Source organism: Chanodichthys erythropterus, chromosome 22 (assembly GCF_024489055.1).
Source record: "Chanodichthys erythropterus isolate Z2021 chromosome 22, ASM2448905v1, whole genome shotgun sequence".
NCBI classification, from domain to species: domain Eukaryota; kingdom Metazoa; phylum Chordata; class Actinopteri; order Cypriniformes; family Xenocyprididae; genus Chanodichthys; species Chanodichthys erythropterus.
The window spans coordinates 22243414-22265764 of record NC_090242.1 but is presented as its reverse complement, the minus strand read 5'-3'; the positions used below and the strand labels follow the sequence as shown (position 1 = coordinate 22265764).

Here is a 22351-nt window from a genome sequence, read left to right as displayed (position 1 = left end):
CAATGCCAGCACATATGTCAGCAGAATGTACGCAAATACATCCAAACATGAACACACAGTGAGAATACCCGGCTCAGGGCATTGGGGGAAGGGTGCACACGCGAATATACCATACTCTCGCTACACGCACTTAGCCTGTATTTGTGCCAGTTGAGAGCCGGAGGACAGATTTCACAAAGACTCACCAGTGCTGACTGGATGGAAGGCCTTTAGTGCTTCTTTTCAGTTAACGTAGCCGGTATGATTCTCATTAGTTTTAATTGTTTACTATTCATATTGGAAGTGAGATCTGAACCAATCGTATTTCCATCAACATAAGCAATATCACCTACTATCCTCTCACACCCTATTTCTGTGGCTAATTAAACAGCATTATTGTAAATAGCTAGTAAGCAGGTTGAACTCACAGGCATTGGTCACAGCAAAGCTGTTGGCTGTCTCAATGTTGTCCACGTGGGGTACCAGGTTAAAAGGGGCCTCAGATGCATTAGGGCTTGTGTTGTGAAGAAAAATGGCCAACCGAAAGGCAGTGTACTCCTGATCTGTGTTCCTGATGAACAGCCCGCCTGCAGGAAAGAGGGAGAGCCGTAGTGAGAAAGAAAGAAGTGAGGAGGGGAAGTGAAAGGAGAAGAAAAATAACACATTGCACCAAAGATGTCAAATAGAAAACCGGCTATTTGATTAAAAAAAGATAGGAAAAGAGGAAAAAAAAGATATATGGGACAAAAATACACATGGTTCAAGGATATTGAAATTCAAGTAACATGCCACATCAGATGAGTCAAGTGCACACTCTACTGAGCTTTCACAGGCAAATAACCCCATTATGCACATGTATGACATCTCTCTGGAATATTAAAATGTATGTTACGCACTATAAAAATGTTTGTAATTTTAACAGCAAAAATTTAATAAAAATAGCAGAGTACATTTTTTAATTGATTAACCTTACCATTCAAATCAGCCTTACCATTTACAGTGGAAAAAAATAAAATCATACATGCCTTCACGACTAATCAACAATGTAAATAATCGATTTTTTTGATTGGCACCTGCGAAGAATGAAATTTTATTCAGAAAGAAGCCACAGAGCAGCTGATGTAGGATTTGGGAAAGCACACAACCTGTTATCCAAAGCACTAGAGAACTTTATATTATTTATATTATAATAAACGATTCAAAGGACTCATAAACACAGGTTGATGTGGCAAGTACTTTGTCAGATGTGTATGCTGTAACTTGAGAGTTGTCTTCCCCAGCGCATAAAATTTCGTTTTGCTTGTCCTGAGAGCAAGCGAGACGCCGTTGAACTTCATGCTGCTCAGCGCAAGCATGCAAAAACGTGCGCATGCGCACAAACCAGATGGCATGGACTAATTGAAATCCTACATGTAACTCAAGTAATTATATTTTCCTACATGTAACTCAAGTAATTCTTTTTTTATTAGAACAGTAACTTTAATGGGATTATAACATGTAATCTGTAATGCGAGCTAAAAAAAAAGGTCCCTTTCTTACATTTACAGGAATACAGTAAGACTACAGCATTATTATAAGGTTCAAAGGTTCAAAGCTTCAGCAAGTTTCTGCTGAACATTTTACCTTTTTTAGCAGTCCTAAAAATAAGTAAATAAATAAAAGACTGCTAATATTTTAGTGTTCACCGAGCTGCTTTTAAACTGTGAACAAGCAGTAGTTGTTTTATAGTGTTTTGTTTATATTTTAAAGATTTTTATAATATGCAAAGCCAACATTTAGCCTACAGTTTGAAGGAGAACATTAGGCAGGATGTGTGTTTCTACATGTTTCAGGATGGAAGGGCCAACTTTGATTTGTTTGACTCTCTGTTGACATGTATTGTTTCTGGTGGTTATCAGTATATATATATATATGAAGAATTCAGATGCAAAAGCCTCTAAGTGCCATCTGAAATTTTCTTCTAAAATGAGCATTTTTTGCATCTGAATTCTTCATATATATATATATATATATAGCTATTCAACATTTATGGGTTTTTATCACTAGTGGGAGGGAAGCATGAAATGTAAAACCCAAAGTGGAGCTAGAGCCAAGTGATTACAGAATGATTTGAGCAAGGACATCTATTGCTCCATTCCACTATAGGAAGTTCCATTCTGGATTTAGGTGCTTTCCTTGGTGACCCGCAAAACTTAAGACTTTGGCTACTTTTGGAACTATTTTTGTTGGCTAAAAGAAATATATGTAGACAACTAACTGTCTATTTTCTGTCCAAGCAACTCAATATTAAATAGTTTCAATAATAACTTAATAATAAAGCATATACAACATGTAAAAGGCAACAAAACGCTCCCTTAATGCCTGAAACGTCACTTACCATATTGAATTTCGCACACTCACAGCTGCTAGGTTTTTGTTTTTTTTACTGTAAATTTGATGGATTTTTTACAGTGTGATTAAGGCATTACATTCCTTAGACAACACTTTACACCATTTCGGCAAAATAATAGGCTAAGTGAGATTATGTATCTCGCAGGCACCAGGAGTCTCCGAGCTTATGACACAGGGCTTGATGCAGTATTGGAATAAATTAAGCCACTTTCTATCCACGAGGTGGTGAATTGATATTTAAGCCGCTTTGTGACCATTTATCCGTACAATTTTGATTTTACAAAGCATTCATTTATAAATAAATAAACTTTCATTGCGTTTGTGCCCTTGTTCAGAATGATTCATCTTCAGAACAACATCCCGTTTGAGCAACGGAGAGCACTGCAGTGGTGCCATAACCAAAACGTGGCACACTGATCTGGTTGACAGCTAAAAACAAACAAACAATCAAAAAGTATCGAAAAAACTATTTGCCCCTGAAAATTTCATTTGCTGTCATACAACAAATCTACTTCCAGCCGCATTATTTGCGCACTGACATTCGCAGTTGACCCCCACTGCAGACGGTCTAATTTTTGTCATTCGTTTGACTCTGTTTACGGCACTTAGCGTGAAGCTCGTGTCTTTGAGAAGCATCGCTGTACTTACCGATTTGAACGCTGCTCGGAAAAGCACCCATAGTGAGTCCCCAAACGCAAGAGAATAGCAGTAATAGCTGATTACAAGAAATCCTCATTTTGTTAGTTAAAATTTGTGAGAGACATTGAGGATGACGTCAGTTGGGTAAAGGACAGAAAGGAGAAACGTTGTTAGAAATCCATTCTTGCCGGGTTTTTCCCCTGCAGTGGCACGAACCCTGGTGCGACTCCGTCCGGCGGTAGACAGTCCACATGCAAGATGGGGGGAGCGCGCCAGCGGTGGGCAGTGTCTGCATATACATAGGCTACACACTCATTACACATGCGCCTTCTCTACTCCATCACACACACTCGCTCTGGCTGAGGTTCGTGTGTTCTTTCTCTTTCAGTGTCGTATTCCAAGACAGCACACTTCTCCTCAGCCGAGGCGAAAGCTCAGTTATAACGCGACCACCCTTTCCATTGGACTATCCCACTGAAACAAAAGCTAAGTTGGACTAGTTAAAACAGCGACTATGTGAATGATACGTGCTGTTTTTGCTGTCAGATGTGCAGTCCAGAACGTTTTGCAGGTAAATTACTGTAATTTACAAATAAGTGACATTTAACAGTTAATAATATTAAAAGGAGAAAAATACCATCAGTTAAACAAATTGTACAAAAGTGGAAATCACTATCATACAACCTGAGAGTAAACAACATGATTTATGGAACTAAAAAATATTCTGTGGAAAGAAAGTATGATTTCACATTGATTTATGATTATGTTGTTGGAAGTTGTTAAATGTAAGAACTGTTATAATCTGAATAAAGAGGTTCTTTTTAATTTTGATAGGCTATATAACAATACCCAACATCCGCACAAGCTTTTTGTTTACATGTTAGAAAAGATTACAACAATCATGGCTGACCATAAAGAAGGGTTGTGTTGTGACACTTTCCAGTGTATTTCTAAACATTTGAGACACAAATCCTAAATTTAGATACTGGAACATAATGTTACAGTGTAGAAAGCAAATGGTAGACGTGAGTCTTTGAAAGAGACTAAAGACATTTAACACATTTTGTTGACATTTAATGAATGACCGCTGAGTTTTCATTTTCTGGTCTTTAACTCCCTATTCTATTCAGTCCCATGAATCATAAATCATTCTGTTCATCACAATCTCAATTTCCTCCTTTCTATATCACTCTTACTGCTTCATCTAGCCTTTAAATTTAAGGAACGCTGTCTGTGAAAAATGAGCAATGGGTTAGTGACATTTGGTTTTGTATAAAGATTACAATTATAATAAAAAAGGATGAAGTGTTGCCAAGTCTGCGGATTTCCCGCGGAATTGGGCTACTTTTACACTGTTGCCGTGGGTTGTTTTTCATGTTCAGGGGTTAAAGCGACTCCAAATAACATGATATTTAGCTTCTGGAATATGAATTTTACCAGGAAAACCCCACCAAAAACGCATATTTTACTCCCTGGAATGCGATTTTTACCAGAGGAAACCCTCCCCAAAATGCGATTTGGCTAGTTTTGAATAGCAATTGTGCGGGTTTTGTTGTGAAAACCTGGCAACCCTGGTCTAATGCCACAAGTAATGCCACATTCTTTAAAAACTATGTATTTACTGGTGCTTTAGAGAACCCAGAAGACAGTTCTGAAAAAAATAACACTTTTTTACAGGCGAATGTTGTTGTATTTCATATAAAGACTTTCTTATTGTACTCTCTCAAATACTGTCTATGATGGCTTTAAATGAGTAAATACTTGCAAAAGTGACTTTTAAATGTCACTTTGTCGTTTGTCCTCCATCAGATTTGAATGGCTGAATCAATTACGCAGCTTTAACCAACCATGGCATTCACTGTGCGTGAACAGACATTCTGTAGGGTGCCGTCAACCTCAGTGTCTCTGTCCAAGGTCCTGAATCGCAGTCCCATTGAAATTCAAAACAGAGCATGTGCAAAATCTCAACCTCTTTGTTATCTCTATAAAGAAGTTTACTCGTTTTGACATGCTTTTATGTTTAAAACAAAAGTTGTGGTTTCATATTGAATTTACTCACTCCAAACAACATTTCACAACATTTAATTAACAATTATGGAGCGACTCAAAACTGACTTAACTGGAGCACAAGCAAAACAGGGCATCTCATTAACACACACACATTTTCCTAAGCAGGAAATAATACACACACACACACATATATGTATGGATGTATTGTGACTACATTCCCTGCAGGTCATCATAATATTTTTTCCCATGATAGGTTATATTATACTTGTATGCAGTTAAAGATCATGGACACAAAATTCCTTCTTTATCAGACTGGTGGTAAATGAGGTGTCCAAAATCATTAGTCTCTCTGCCTTATTCATATACCCAGATGCTAGTATCTCAGCAACTCTCAAGAAGTCAATTCCATCACCTGTTTGGCTGAAGTACAAAATTAAATTGGCTCGACTGGGTCGTGAGATTGGGTCAATGCAACATCACAGAGACTGCTGAAGGTTCATATTATATTCCTCAGTTTTGTTGACTATTTGGCATCCCATTTGCTTCCTCGGACCACTTCATTTTGGAGCTATTCATATTGATACGATGCATTTTCTTTTTATCATTGTCAATACACACTAAGACCTATGGCTCTGTAATGGCATAGCATCACGATTCTGTTTTATCTTGACACTGATACTTGTACGAATGCTGCTCTGCGACCGAGACAAGAATCCAAACAATTGATGTATTATGAATCACTGTTTTTAAGGACTTACAACTTTACCTGAAAATCAAGGCATTTAGAGTGCAACGTCAAAAGAGATCAAGCGACAATGGGTCTTCCTATCTTGAACATCCTCATATTCATAATATTTAGCCTGCGGACAAACCCAGAACTGAAATGAGATCAGTCAGTTTGCGCTGAGAAGGATGGATCAATGATTAATTGAATTTTCTTGCATTTTTGAGGAATGTCTTTAAAAATTCAGGGGTAATTCTATTGACGGCACCCTATCGTGAATGCATGATTGGTTGGGAGCTTGTTATGGGCGTATGTGCAATGTCAAGTGTGCTTTAGTCTGAAACAAGGACTTCTGGTGCTGAAGGGAGAATGGAAAATTGTGCCTGTTCGATGTCAAATAAATCCTTCTGCTGCAGAAAGTATTGATGCAGAAATAGTTACCGCACAACAGAAGGCACAAGCCTTCTGGACTCGAGATGGGTCGAGACAGATAATACAAATGGATTTTTTCGGCAACTGATAGGATCAAACAGACAAACAAAACGTAATGTTAGCGCGCTGATTTAAGCTCATATCCTTCAACAGATTCATTGGAATTACAGTCACTAAAGTAGATCAATGATTGATGAGGGCCTCATGAGGCTTTTCTCAATGCAGATGGCTTGAATGAGAAATGCTGCAGTAGGTCTATGGCGCGGCCCCTGGGGGCCTGTGGGGGAGCGAGGGGCTTTGATCCGCAATCGGAGCTCAGGGGTCTTCTCTCGGACATAGGGCAGATTACTATAGGGAAAAGGGAAAACGCTCTAATTTCATGCATTGATCCACTGTAGCCCACTCCTGATTCTCTCACACAGGGTCAAAAAGGAACTTTTTGCCACAACTGCCAACAAAAAACATTTTCGTCTATCAGTTTTTTATTCCATAAGCCGCCTCTCAGTGAAACAGCAACTGATTTCCATGTCTATGAAAATGTGTGTATACGCATGTGGGTGTGTTAACATCTGCTCTCTGCGCAAAAGTACTCTCTGCCCTTTCATAAACAGTAACTCCATGTATCCCTTCTGGCCAGCAGCATTTCAAACACATGACATTTTCCCTGAGAATGTGTAATTGTACCAGTGTCGTCACTCGTCCATTTTCTCGCTCATTTTTGCTGGTTACTCCAAGGGATGAGCTGAGTCAGAGGGTTAAGGGGAGGGATTGGGGGTGGGGTATTTTTAGATGGCATTTACCATTTACCCACCCCCCTAAGGGATCAGGTACCTGCATGGTAGAAAATACAAACAGTGATGTATATGAAGGGAGGAGCAGCAATCAGTCAAATAAACAAAGAAAAGAATAATGTGCAGGCAAGGGTAAAGAATAACACAATGAATAACTGAGTGGGATGGGAGGTGCAGAGGAAAATTAAAGGCTGTATTGAACAGCTAGGCAATTTATACATTGAGAACACTAATTTAATACATTATCTCTGAAAACGAGATGAGGACATTGGGGCAATCTGCTTATCTTATCAGAGACACAAGCGGTCATTACCTTATGAACCCATACACACAATTTGGTCTTGTACACTGTAAAAAATTATATGATCAATAAGTCATGGCAGCATATGTTTTATCATTACCTCATCAAAATAATGTAACCAATTTCCAATTTTTGAAAGTTATACAAAATTAGACAAGATTAAATGGTTTGAAAAAATTAGTTGAACATGAGCTAATTTGAATGAATTTGTAATGAAGTGGGACTGAGGCAGAGATCCATTTGCAAGCTTTTATTCAAAGTGAGCATAGTCGTACAGGCTGGGTCGATCAGGGGCAAACAGGAACAGCAAGGAACAGGCAGAGTCGTAGTCAGAGTACAGGCAGTAGATCGAGGCAGGCGGATATCATTCACAGGTCGGTATACAAGGCAAGAGTCAGGACAGGCAGCAACGGGTCAATAAACAGGAACAGGCAAGATCAAACACGGGCAGACAGGAAACACAGAAACGCTCAGAAATGACACACTGGGAAATCAAGACTTCGCGGTGAGGTGGTGTGAGTGAAAGTCCTTTATAGTCCTGATAATGAGCTGCAGCTGGGTGTGGTGATTAGTGTGGAGTGATTGTGAAGTAAGTGCAGGTGATGAGCAATGGAGGATCATGGGAAATGTAGTCCGGGATGTGACAGGAACATGACAGGAACAGATGGTGATCGTGACAGAATTAAGTAGTTGAATTAAGAGGATATTTTTACAGTGTAGTAAAAATAGTGCAGTGATAATATTAATATTTTGACTGGTACAATATATATATATATATACACAGTCAAACCAAAATTTATTCAGACACCTTGAACATTTCATTCATTAATACAGTTTATTCACTATAGTTTAAAAAAATGGTAATAAAATATGATAAGATCTCAGAGTTAAACTGTGTCAGAAAAAAAAAAAAAATCTTAATTATGTCAGATAACACTTAAGCAAAACATGGTCAGGTCAAAGTGTCTGAAAAATTTTTGGTTCCAAATTTTTATCAACTTTACTGGTAGTCCACTGTATGAAGAATTTTTGGGTATAATATGTCACAGTTTATTTTGCTATCCTCACTTACATAAATGAACTATAGTGTCCTGCACCCACTAGTAAAAATATATCATAAATATCAAAAATGTCTGAATAATTTTTGGGTTGACTATATATATATATATATATATATATATATATATATATATAATATATATATATATATATATATATATATATAATATATATTACATAAAAATAAATAAATAAAAATAATGCATGAACTATGTTTCTGAAGAAACATAAAATATATTAAAGGCACAATATGTAAAATTTTTGGATTAAAATATCCAAAAACCACTAGAACAGGGTTATATATTCTGTTGACTTGTGTACTTAGATTATCCCAAATGTTTGCAAGAAAGGAAAAAATGGTCTGGAGAAATATGTCATTTTTACATAGGACATGGGCATCGCCTATCGATGACATTATACCTGCGTTACCCTCGATTTCCAGTTTTATTTTGTAGAAACCATGGAAACACCAAAGACGCTTTAATATATTATGTTTTATTAGACAAGGTAACAAATGTTCGGATACATTTATAGATAGAAAACTAATCGTTATTATCAATCGTTCTTATTGTTTGAATCTCATTTTCTTGATTTACAGCGGGTACCATGTTTTACCATGACTAAAATCGATCTAGCTTACTGCAGTGCGAGCGATCGCACAGAGTAATGTTTTAACATAATTTTCAACACACTCAAATGTATCTAATATGATACAGTGCTGAACAGTGCTGCTTTACCCCACATACGCTTGACCGGAAGAAGCGGAAGCAGCGACTGCGGCATAATAAAAGTTCCACTACTCTCAAGCTGTGTGTCGTGCTCATCTCTCATTAGCAAACGCTCAAGCTGCCTCATTGTGCTCCCACAACACTCGGCCCTGCACTGCTTCATACTACAGTAACGTTAATAATCTCATCCATGAACATGATTTCTGCCTGAGTCCCGTCCCGATTCTTTTCCACCTGCTGTGAGGTGAAGACGACATCTCCCAAGAATCCACGCTCAATCTAGCTATGCCTTTGTTTTGAAATGGCAACCTCTAGTGGTGAAAAACTACATAGTGTGCCTTTAAAGCAGTCTTTTTTGCAGCTAAAGGATTTTGGCATGTATGCCTGAATGAATTTCTTCTCAGAAACATTTTTGGTCAGTATGGAACATGTCATTCATCTTCATTGTAGTGATGTCTAACCCCTTCTCCTCTCTAGATCTCTGAGTGAGTGTATGAGGAGAGTTAACGTAGCACACGCTTGGCACACTTAACAATTTATTGACTGACTGATTGATTGCCTCAGTCTCGCACCCACAGGCTAACACATGCTATACAGGCAGTGTACTTCTGTGAAGCGTAACATTTTAATTGTAGTCTTAGTGTGTGTCTTTTAGACTCTTGCACTCTCTTTCTCACACTAACACACACATTGCTACAGGAAGCCACTGCTGTCCGTCAGCTCTGCAGTAAGCAACAGAGATCCTCATTCACATTTGCAGATTTCCATTTCCAAACGAATCTGTGGCCTTGTTTTTACAATGAAAGGAAATAAGGCCAATACCTTTGCTGCCTGTCAGAGAAGCTTACTAGCTTTGTCGCCTCTGAAGACAGGAGATAATGTGCAAGAGAAAATGAGGCAGCCGTGTGTCAGAACGCAGCAGAGACGCATTAACCTCTGCAAGTCACAGGCGCAGCAAAGGCAAGCCTCTTTCTCTCTCCCTCTCCTTGTCACTTTTTCTCTTATTTCCTTTCTATCTCTCTTTTTTTTCTCTGATAACAGATCAGCACTTCTTGCAAGACTAAAAAGAATCCCCAATGGCACACTGCAGTACTGTATAATTCTAAAAATTGATGACCTTCAAAGTGGGAGACAACATAATCAGAAACATGGGCAGGATGGTGTTTCACATGATGTGATTCTCACATGATGCGTTTCTTCAAACCTCTCTTTCTCATCTCTTTTCATATCTCCCAAGACTGCCAGACACAACGCAGGGTGGAGGAAGATGAGAATAATCATGATATCTGCTGGCACTACTTCACTTCCGTGTTTTTCTCTATGAGCTTTTCTTATCAGCGGACAGCTGGCTTGCGCTTGCGCTGCTGCCAGGTTAGTAGACAGTTCGGTGGGGGTTTCTGTTCACCTCAACCTTCTCTTCTATCTGTGCCTTCTATGTTTTTTGTGACAACTTATTTTGAAAACCGTGGCTGTGTGAACCAGCGACAGACTGGGTAAAAAAATGGATAAGGTGCATAAAAAAAATACAATTTTAAAAGAAAGAAACTGATGTAAAAGGGACAAAGAGCCATCCTAGATGTATGTGACTTTCTTCGTTCTGATGAACACAATTGCAGATATTTTAATAAATATCCTGACGCATGAGCTTTTATAATGGCAGTGAACAGGGGTCACGAGTATGAGTGGAAGAAAGTGTCTCCATCCACATCCATTCATTATAAACATACTCCACACGGCTCTGGGGGGGGTTAATAAAGGCCTTCTAAAGTGAAGCAGAAGTTTGTGTAAAAAAATATATTTAACAAGTTATGAAGTAAAATATCTAGCTTCCGCCAGACCGCCTTCCGTATTGAGATTATGATGAAAGTGTAGACTGGCAGTTACACTTTTTCCGTATGTTGAATAGGGAAGGCGTAGGACGTAGTTGAGCTTTTTGAACTGCAAGAGTTTTACAATTTCTTTGTACACTGAATACGGAGGTGGTCTGGCAGAAGCTAGATATTTTACTTAACTTAAAGGATTAGTTCACTTTCAAAAAAATGTTCCTGATAATTTACTCACCCCCATGTCATCCAAGATGCCTTCCCTATTCTACTTACGGAACGAATTTGTGTTAAAGCATATACAATTGAATTTTTTTTTTTTTTTCGAAAATGACCAATGGTTTCTCTAGATAAGAATCTTATTCCTCGTCTGGTATCATTTAAAGCCCTTTGAAGCTGCACTGAAACTGTAATTTTGACTTTCAACCGTGTGGAGGCCATTGAAGTCCACTATAAGGAGAATAATCCTTGAATGTTTTCATCAAAAACCTTTATTTCTTTTCGAATGAAGAAAGAAAGACATGAACATCTTGGATGACATGGGGGTGAGTAAATTATCAGGAAATTTTATTTGAAAGTGAACTAATCCTTTAACTATGGATTTTTTTTTTTACACAAAGAGCTGTGTGGAGTATACATATAAGATGAACTGATGTGGATGGAAGCACTTTCTTCAGCTTATACTCGTTGGTCCCGTTCGCTGCCATTATAAAGCTTTGATGCATCAGAATATTTATAAAAATATCTCTGATTGTGTTCATCAGAAAGAAGAAAGTCATATACACCTAGGATGGCTTGAGGGCGAGTAAAGCTTGGGCTTATTTTTATTTGAAAGTGAACTTATCCTTTAAGGCTATATTTCAACCCATTTCATTAAAGCTGCTGTCCGTGAATTTTGGCCCTCTAGCGGTTAATAAACAGAACTGCATGCGTCTTGCGGAGGAACATTCTAGCCGGAGCTACTTTTCTCCGTGTATGTCTATGGCGTGTCACGCAGTTACTGTGATACTCTGCCGCGAGTCCTACCAGTCTGGTCTGAAATAGTCTGAATATAAACACTTATTATAAGTGTACCATAATTATTCAGGATAAGACGAAAACACGGTTTGGAAAATGAATTCATGTTGTATATTCTCATTATATACTTTTTGTAAATTTTTAACAAAAATTTGTGGACTGCAGCTTTAAATAATATTATATCACTGTTGATTACACGGCTATCTAGAATACTTGATTCTCATTGCTCAATCGTGTCATCCATCGGTCTAAAAATGCATTACTCACCGTAGTCCATGGCTACACTAGCATGTATATTCATTCATCCAAGCTTAAATTGGTGATGTAGGGACGGATCTTTTCTTCCAAATTGTACACAAAAAAAATAGGGCAGGGACCTGGTTCTATCCACTTGTTAAGTCTGACATCAGAAGCCAAAAGCAAAAGCCAAAAAGCCGCAAAACTACTGAGAAATTATGATTCTAACCAGTGTTGGGGAAAGAAATTTCTTTATGGAAAGTAATGTGCTATGTTACTTTTGCATTACATTTTGTAACCTGGGCTGGGCTTGCTTGTTTGTTTTTTAATAATGGGGGTGGGGTTTGTTATTAAATTTACAAATGAGTTCATACGAATTCATAGGAATTAGCCACCAATTTCCCAACATTAAATAGTCACAAATTGTCAAATTAATTACCAAATTAGCCTATACCCTGAGCACTAGCGATACTTTCACCGCAGACTTGCTCGTTTCAACTGCTGTAATCTTGCGTCTCAATTATTGTGTATTGAAAATGACCTCAGAGGACTTGATATTACTGTAACAATGTTGCATTATTTTGATTTTTCTGTTTGTTTTGTACATTATAGTGTGGATTTAGCTAATATAAAGGTAAGATAATTTCAGATTATTTCAACTAGCCATTAAATATGATTCATAATGTACAGTCAACTGGTCATTATCGCAAAATAAACCCATTTAGGGTGATAAAAAACCATTCATTATCCACTACATATTCCAGTGACATATTTGAAAGTGAACTAATGCCAGCTGGCCAGCATTTATTAAAGTTCTGCTATTGTTATCATTAGTTTGTTTTTCTGACATTCTCTTTCATGCCTTGTATTTCTGACCTCAATACCCTCTAACATGCTTTCTCTTTTTTAATCACTCATTGCTATTCACTCACACTATTAACATTCTACACTGAAATGTGCTTGCAGACATTTTTCTTTCATGTTCAAAACATGAACTACAGTCATGTGGAAATACACACAGGAAGAAATGCAGTAAAAACTGAGGCGGATTTGTCGTGTTCATTTTAAATTCAAAGGAATTTTGCTGATTCAATCAAATCCTTGCGAATGCGGCGAGCACAGTTTTAGCTCTGCATGTCTTCCAGATCTGCAACGGCATAACAAAATGTTACAAAACATTATGGGAAATAAAACATATAGGGCACTCATCCTCAAATATTAGACAGAATTCACACTCAGCAATTAATTAAAATGCCATCTGCTGACTGTTAAAACTAATTTTGAAAAATTGCTCAGTTATGACCTAACAATTGGGACTAGATGAGGTCATTTAACTCAAGATGGAATACAGTAAGAAATGATTCAGAAGAGAGTCGAAACAAGCCCTTTATCCAACCAAACGAAACGAAAATGTTTTATTCTTCTTTATCCTCTGCATGCTCCCTGCACAGGAGGTGGTCCTGCTCAGAGGGAATTCAGCCCTGAACTCATTCTTCTTCCTCTTTTCTCTTTCTTGGGCCATAGATAGGAAGTATGAAATCCAAATAGTTCAATAAAAGGACGGGTTTATGCTCAATGACACCACTACTACTACATTAATATTTAGACCATCTGCACAGCTGAAGACGCAAGCACTCAAACGCATATATACATCCAGTTTATTCACTACTTCTTGACTGAATAATCATGTAGTGGGTTGTTGGTTTCCCTGCAAAACTTTTCAATTCAATTCAAGGATTAAGGTGCCTCACCATGCTTTTTTGAATATTACCTTTCATGTAGTGTGTAATATGTGATGGAGGTATACTTGTGATGGAGGTTCGGGTTGAACAGCTAGTTCCGATGTTTCATCATTCATCATCATTTCGTACGTATTTTATGAGGTAACTAATTCATACAAATTCATACGACCTCACTTGTACGAATTCATACGAGTCGTCTAAACCCCAATGACGAGTAGGGTTAGGGGCGGCGTTAGGGGTAGATCATTTGTACGAATTCATACGAACTTCGGCAACTTCATACGAATTCGGCAACTAAAATATGTACGATTTAGTAAAACCACCTCACCTCATAAACCACCTCATAAAATACATATGAATTGCCGTGAGATTGGGTTGGAAATTCAGATATGGTAACGGCCGTTTTGTTTCCGACACATGCAAAACAGACTGGGCTATCTGACCAATCAGAGCAGAGTAGGCTCTCAGAATGAAGGGGTTTAGAGAGGTTGAATTTTCAAGGTCATTTTTTCTGACTCTGAGAAAGTAGGTGATGTGCAGTGTATATTATGAGAAAGTATTTTTTGACCTTGAGTGCATGTAAACGTATTGCAGGAGAAAACAACTCCAAAACAACATTAGGAACCTTTAAAATAACATTATAGGGGCACATTAAAGAGTTAGTTCACTCAAAAATGAAAATTCTGTCATTAATTATTCATGTTGTTCCATAGCCGTAAGAAGATTTTTTTGATAAAATCCAATGGCTCAGTGAGGCCTGCATTGCCAGCAAGATAATTAACACTTTCAGATGCCCAGAAAGCTACTAAAGACATATTTAAAACAGTTCATGTGACTACAGTGGTTCAACCTTAATGTTATGAAGTGAAGAGAATACTTTTTGTATGCCAAAAAAAAAATTCAAATTTTCATTTTTGGTTGAACTAACCCTTTAAACTCCCCCTGAAATCAAAATTTAAGTTATTTAGCTTTTTAGTATGAATAAGTTAGACTTAGTGTTATGAATAAGCTGGTGTGTTCCAAAACAATGACAAAATTCGCATTTAGGAGATATAAGCATTCAAAACTTACAATCTCTCACTTCCGCTTAAATGGATCATGGATTTTCATGACATCACATCGCACTTCACCTTTGCATCAAATCTTCTGTCCAATCAAATGCTCTCTAAAATCTGAAATCCCGCGCCCTCCTACACTATAAACAGATGCTGAATCTGTGGCTGAAATCAGTCATTTGTTCACACATTTACTAGTTTCTACATGATGAATGGCACATAGATATTAAAAGGAAACAGAGGTTTTACTGAGTTTAACAGCTCTGGCCGAGCTGTGTTATAAACAAAACGCTATTGGCTATTTTAAAAAAAGGGGTGGGACTGTTCGATATATATCGCCCTGTCTTCCTGTTTCAGTTGAAATTACGTCAACACATTGAATAATGCTGCACATTCCAAGACACTTCAGCAGGCCTTTAAGGTTACATTTTTAGAGTGATACATTGATGTAGCCATGTTGGGTCTCCTTGGCTGCAAAATATGGGAGCTGTCAGATACTGCAGAGGTTTATTTGTGTGTCTGTGTCTGGAACGACACTGAACGACAATGAGGGGACAAAATTGAGTCTTGCTGACTCAAGTATAGTGGAGTACTACTGCAAAAATGAAGAAGCCATCCATTTCAGATAACACTGCAGCCTCTTTTTCAGTTTGTTAGTGTTCCTCTCCTTTCTGGATTAAAATACCTATTTCAATTCGACAATAACGCTGCTTTAAAATATGCAAACATCCCTAGACATTTGTTAGACGCAGTGTCGCTAAAGCACAGAGTGTCCATTTGTAATTTTCCATAAACCTCCTTTAAGAGGAGCTTCAATTTGCATTGAAATAGAATTGCTCACTCTCAATGCATTCTAAATGCAATACAGAAGATAAATATGTATGGCGTGGATTGTGTGGATTGACAGTCTTTGTAAGTCATAAATAACATTTTCTTTAGGTTTTCTCTCCTAGGTATTTACGCATCATGTTTGCATAGGAAAATTCATACTACGTATCTGTCTAGTACACATTTCACATTGACATAAAAGGAAAGAGGCCTTTGGACAAAATGGTGAGCCTGAATCTAAATACATAGCAATTAGTTATATGGCATTGTCACAAGAGGCTAAAAAAGCACAGGATGAAGGAGTATCCAAACAAACACAACCACTATACCATACGTAATAACGGATGATGAACAGCACAGAACTCTGAGTTTAAATAACAGGGAGATAATTGGAAACAGAGAAAAATATATCTAAACAGAACATACACATTACAGTCAATCATGGCACTCTTTTTTTAAATCATAATTCTGTGAATAACTGAAGGTAAGGAATAACATCTCAGACTTTTTCTTGTGTGTGTGAGAGAGAGAGAGAGAGAGAGAGAGAGAGAGAGAGAGAGTGATTGTATGAGACAGTGTCTGGTCTGGCTGAATTGGACAGGGTCGGCAAAATTGACTACACTGAGTAAATGATGGATGGAACAGAGAGCGGAGAACCTATGAGCCAGACATATGGAGTTGGACAAACAGTGAAGGAAAAGCCAATAAAGAAAAGTGTCTATTGGCCACAGCAGGAAATTTTATTGCCCTGGATGACCTCTTTATAAAGTTCCCTGCACTTTTACAACAAGAGAGATTAGTACATAGCAATAGAAGATCGTAAAATGCTTGAATTTTTTTTTTCATGGTAAACAACTTATGGTACAGAAATTTAAATTTTATTGATCATTCACAATATGTTTGTTTTTGAATTACACAGCTCTAACTTAATAAAACTTAAGCTATCTCTTGATAATATAAATCTTAAATCTGCTGACCTTAAAGCAGTGCACATTTTGTCTGAGAATAAGAAATGAGAATATTGTTTACTTTCTCTATGCTGATGTGAATTCCCAGCATGCAAGGACGAGTTTTGTTGTTCCACAGAATCATTTATTAGGGATTTAATGGAGCCTGTTTTTGCTTCGGGGATTTGTTGGAGTAGTTTGGACTGTTATTAAAGTTTTATTTTTCATTTTCAGGAATAGGTTTTAAGGGAGAAAATATGAAAACAGAGCACGGTTTGTCTCATTTTATTTCCATTATATTTCCTGTTTAGGTTGCTGCGGTGTGCAAGTGATATAGGTGTGAGTGGTTGACTGTTCATGGATGTCTATTTATTGCACTGACAAACTTTTAAAGTCCCACTGAAATCAAAATGTAAGTTTTTTAGCTTTTAGTATGAATAGGTTAGCCTCACACCATGTCCTAACCAGACGCGATGCGACACGCGATAAAAGGTATCCCACATGGAAAAAACCTATATAAACATATATGTTTCAATATAGGTTTTGATATAGGTTTTTAATATATGTGACATATATAAAATTGGCCGTTTTCCTATATTATATAAACATATATGTACATATATGTACGCATATATATACACACATATGTACGCATATATATATACACATATATATATGTGCATACATATACCTATATAGGTACATATATGCACATATATATGCACCTATAATAGTAAAATTAAAATCCATAGCCGCTAGGCAACATAAATAAAAGTCCAAAATGTAGAAATGTACATTATTTATTTACCCAAGATCAATCAAATAGTACAAAACAAAAAATATAGTACAAGAACAAAAATAAAGACAAAAAACCTACTAGGCAACATAAATAAAAGTCCAAAATATAGAAACTAACATTTTTGTAAATCCTTCATGATATCAAAAACAATATAGAAACTGGAACTAAAACCATAAGAAAGGGAGCGAGAGAGAATATTGACTCCGAAATTCTACTTGCAGATTGAGTTGTACACTCAATTTACAGTGACAGGAAGTCCGTCTGCATCCTTCAATTTCAAAACAACACACTTCAAAAAGGTCAGTGTCTTTTTCAGTCCTTTAGGATACTGGATTGGATTCGATTCCAAATGCAAAATATACACATAGGAGGAGGTCCAGTGCCATCAAGATGTCCTCACTCTACTCTGATTAACTGGCCATCCAACGTGAACAAAATGTGGTCATACTGCATGAGATGATCCTCCTGCAGGCATTAGGCACCATCTTAGGTGTTGGGATGACAGGAGGGCTAGTCTGAGCATGGCCCTGGAGAAGAGGGGATAATAGCATTAACCATCTTCACATATTTATTTGAAAGGCAAACCTTATAAGCTAAATTAATTTCAACTAATGTCATATACAACTGCTCAAATACTTTTGGCCATTAACTGAAAATGAATGTAATTTTCTCTTCACATTGAGAGAATAATTTGTGTATTATCATTTGTATAGCAAAATGTGCAATAAGTGTCGTGCTTTGATTAGATTGTGCTTCACACACTGTAGTCAACTGTTCATGGCTCACCTCAATGTCAAACAGCAAACCCAGGTCCACCTTGAACAGTGCGGCAAGAGGAGAAAAGCTGCTTCCAACTGTAGGCCTTTAAACGAAATAACATCATTAGGTTAACATAACATGCGGGATGCTTTTCCCCAATACTTGTTTTGTTTTTTAAACATTCATTACTGTGTGTAAAGCCCAAAGTATACTTCGTATTTTATGCATATGCTTTTTCTGAACTCAAAACAAATTAAGATCTTTTTGATGAAGTCTGAGAGGTTTCTGTCCCTCCAATGATGAGGGTGAGTAATTAATGACAGAATTTTCATTTTTGGGTAAACTAATCCTTTAAAGGTGATTACCCTTGCACAAATCAAAGCAATTCTCAAACAACACAACTGGGTATATTCATACAACTACACATTTGTACGAGACATACACTAGAGCTGCAGGATTCTGGATGAAATGAGAATCATGATTTTTTGGTTGCAAATAGAGATCGCAATTCTCCCACGATTCTAAATAGACAACTAAAAATAACATTTAATTTACTAGTTCTAGCAAAATATTAATTGCTGGAAAATGTTTAATTTGAATGAATTATTTTTAAAAAATGGTTTTGAATATATTAATAGCTCATTAATAAATATTTGTTTCACTACTGGATGAATCAGGGTTTAACCTTAACGAATCTATTGAATGAATGATTCAATGACAACGTCACTGGTTGCCACCTAGTGGCTTAACAAGGTAATTTATATACAACAGTTATTTGAAGCACCAAGTTAGTTTCGATTTGCTCTATTTTGATCGCTATCTAATGTCCAGTGATTTATATCCTAACTAAACTTTTATCTTATTACTTCTGTGATAATTTTAATATTTGTAAAAGAAATCAAATAACCAAATCCTTGAATAACTACAGTGTGGTTCAAAACTGCTGTTTCTGGATCAGTGGCAGCATGAACACCGAATGTTCCGGTAGGATTTTTGTCAAAGGTTTAATAGACGCAGGCGAATCGTTGTCAATAATAAAGTAGGATCACGTGGGTGTTTGAATCGAGATTGCAATCTTTTTTTACGATAAATTGTGCAGCTCTAACATACACATACAAAGTAAATCAAAGGGGTTTTGGACAAGCCAGGTTGATGATGTATATCATACCTAGAAGCAGGGCACAAGCTGATGTAACTGAAGTAAGTTGATTCAAAACTTTAACTCCCTCAATGTCAGCAGATGGTTCATGAAGTTCTCCCCCTCCTTCCAAATAATGAACATCGCCATGGTGAGCTGCTCCTCAATCATCAGTCGGGTTATCCTAAAATAGTGAACATAAAAAAAAAATAAAAAAATTTGGTCACATAAATTTTGTAGCATAACTACAAAATACACAAATTGAGACTTATTTTTCTGAAAACAAACCAAAATAGAATATTCTTACGTTCAACTCAGAAAGTACTCCTTGATGAGGTCTTCAGGACTTTCTCTCAGGAAAAAGATAAGGGCCTTCAGGACACACTTCACAGGTGAATGTTTTCAGTCTGTGATAAAGCAATTGTGATTATTTTTCTTATTTAAAAAAAAAGCACAATAATCTGTAATAGGGAATAATTTTTTTGCAGATATGCAATAGCAAAGGACAAGAAAATATAAAAATAAATTTCATTAATAACTGGCCAAATTTGCAATTAATATATTTATGGACAATACCAGCAACACTTGTGGCGTTGAGGGATCCAAAAAAATAAATAAATAAAAGGAGCTAAAAAAAATCAACTCTTTATTTTTCCAATGCATTTCAGCACACAGGCCTTCGTCAGTGCTAAAATATTACAGATTTGCAATTAAGAAATGCATCTGAATCAGTCATTGGTTTCATTTAAAATTATGAATTTATAATACATAATTATAAGTCTGAAAATAAAACATGCATCAATTAATAAATTAGCTTTATACCCCAATATATTTAATCATTCTTGATTAAAGGGATATTTTACCGAAAAATGAAAGCTAGCTGTTAATTTACTTACCATCAGGCCATCCAAGTTGACTTTTTTTATTTCTTCAGTAGAACAGTAAATATTTTTAGCTGGAACTGTGATCTTCTGTGATTAATGTAATGTCAATGGCTACTGTCACTGTGAGAATAAAAAAATAAATAAATACAAAATTAATACAAAACAACAAGAAAAAAAAAGTCACATGCATTTGAGATGGCATAAGAGGGAGTTGATGAATGTTTTGGAATGGATAATTCTTAGTCTAAAGTTTGTTAATGAGGATAACATTCAAGTCAATAGACAGCATTAGATGGATTGTATTCAAACATGTCCAACATTGGTAATTCATATTATCTATTAACAATTATAGCCGTTTTTATAGAAATTACTTACCATGTAAAGTTATTGCAAAGTGTCCTAGTCGTCAAACATTGAAGAGTTTTAGATCCTAAAAGGGAAGGGGAATCAGTGTTTATAAATGAAAAAAACTTGTTTGCTGCATTAATTAGTTGTGTAAATACGCAACCATTTCATTCTACTAAAAAAAACAGGATAAAAAAACACCTCGCGCTAGTCAAATGAAATAAGCCTTAACTAACGTTATGTCTTTACTCACAGACTTTCTTCGTCATTTTGGTCGAACAAATAGATCAATAAGTCAGAGCTAACGTGAAAAAGACAAATAAAAGAACTGACAAACATTAATTTAAAAACCTAAACTCAATAATTGTAATGCGAGGATCCCCTCAGCCTCGACTCAAGCGTCTCTCCCGCTCCCCACGCACTTCCTGCCCGCAGGATTTCAAATAGTACACGCTACATACACGGTAGAGACGTTTCTTTTAAAAATTATTTAGAGACATACTTACATGGTCCAAACTGAATACATTTCTTTATAATAAAACGAGTAAATCCAACATCTTGTATAGAATAGAAAAGTTGAAATCGTAACTAACCGAATTTTTGAATTTGCGCGGCCTGCAGTAACGTTATACTATAATAACGTTAGATTAGATTTCGTTAGTATTCATGTTCACAAACAACGTTAATTAACTCAAACAGCTAAAACACATGTTCAACCTTTGGATTATTGAGTATATTAATTAAAACATTTCCAACCTACTTTAATTCATCCGAGTCCAGGGGAAATTAATGGCGGCCGAGCAGAAAACTCGAGAAAGGCTCGTGAGTCATGACGTCAGAAAAAAAAAACCGTCTGTCACGGGGTCTGTCGGTACACGTTCCGTTCCACCTGCACAATCCGTTTCACGCATGTGCGTAATTACGTAGTAGAAAATGTCACGGTTTTCCTACACTATCGGTAACACTTGACGGTAGGCCTAACGTTAGTTGTATTGTGTTTAACATTTAACAGCGGGTCTATTTTGATGCTTTTAAATGTAGCTTAAGCTATATATGCATTACAATGTGTTTACGTGGTTGCCAATCCAAAATAATAAAGGAGTTGTGAGTCGATACATGAACATACACGATCAGTTTCCTTCATACTCTCCTTTGCGATTCATTGCTGGTATAAGGCTTAACTTACTTAACTTGCTGTGTTTTGATCTGAGGTCAGTAGTATTGTCAAAGATGGTTTGTGTCGTTTTTTTTTTTTTTTTTTATTAAAAGCTGCTAATAGTTAACTTTTATGTTGAGTAATTTGTATTAGTATGGGTCTATATAGGCTAATATATATCTATATAATCTAAATGAGGAAAATAACCCCTTCAATGTTGTTTACAGAAGACAATAAGGAACATAATATGCATTTCTGCCAAGACTATCTGCACTTACTTGAAGAAAGAACTACAAACAAGTGTGGGGAAACGTTATAGAGTATCAAACTGACAATGGAAATGCATGTGTGCACACAGAAGTTTTATTTAAGAGTGAAAATTCTCTCTCTCTCTTACACACACACACACACACACACACACACACACACACACACACTCTCACACAGTCTCTCTCTCTCTCTCTCCCTCCCACACACACACACACACACACACACAGAACGGATCGTGCAGGTCGTCGCAAAACAGAATTATCATTTGCGCATGTGCGTTTTATAAAGAGTCTACTA

The 22351-nt window shown here is 36.7% G+C and overlaps 1 protein-coding gene and 1 long non-coding RNA gene across 4 annotated transcripts in view; both read right to left on the bottom strand.

The window, feature by feature from the left end:
- Positions 1-3230, bottom strand: part of gria4b (glutamate receptor, ionotropic, AMPA 4b) — a 113192-nt gene extending 109962 nt beyond the window's left edge. For all 3 annotated transcript variants that reach the window (XM_067375283.1, XM_067375285.1, XM_067375284.1), the window contains exons 1-2: positions 3019-3230; positions 408-566 (exon numbers count right to left, since the gene is read on the bottom strand). In XM_067375283.1, the coding sequence (XP_067231384.1) occupies positions 408-566; positions 3019-3106 (247 nt within the window). In that variant the 5' untranslated portion in view covers positions 3107-3230. The remainder of the gene's footprint in view (positions 1-407; positions 567-3018) is intronic.
- Positions 3231-17896: 14666 nt separating this feature from the next.
- LOC137012142 (uncharacterized) lies at positions 17897-20715 on the bottom strand. The gene is made up of 6 exons (XR_010893549.1): positions 20659-20715; positions 20296-20403; positions 19707-19806; positions 19430-19583; positions 18289-18364; positions 17897-18029 (listed from the first exon to the last, which is right to left on the bottom strand). It is a non-coding gene; the product is annotated as an uncharacterized lncRNA (long non-coding RNA).
- Positions 20716-22351: the final 1636 nt, after the last annotated feature.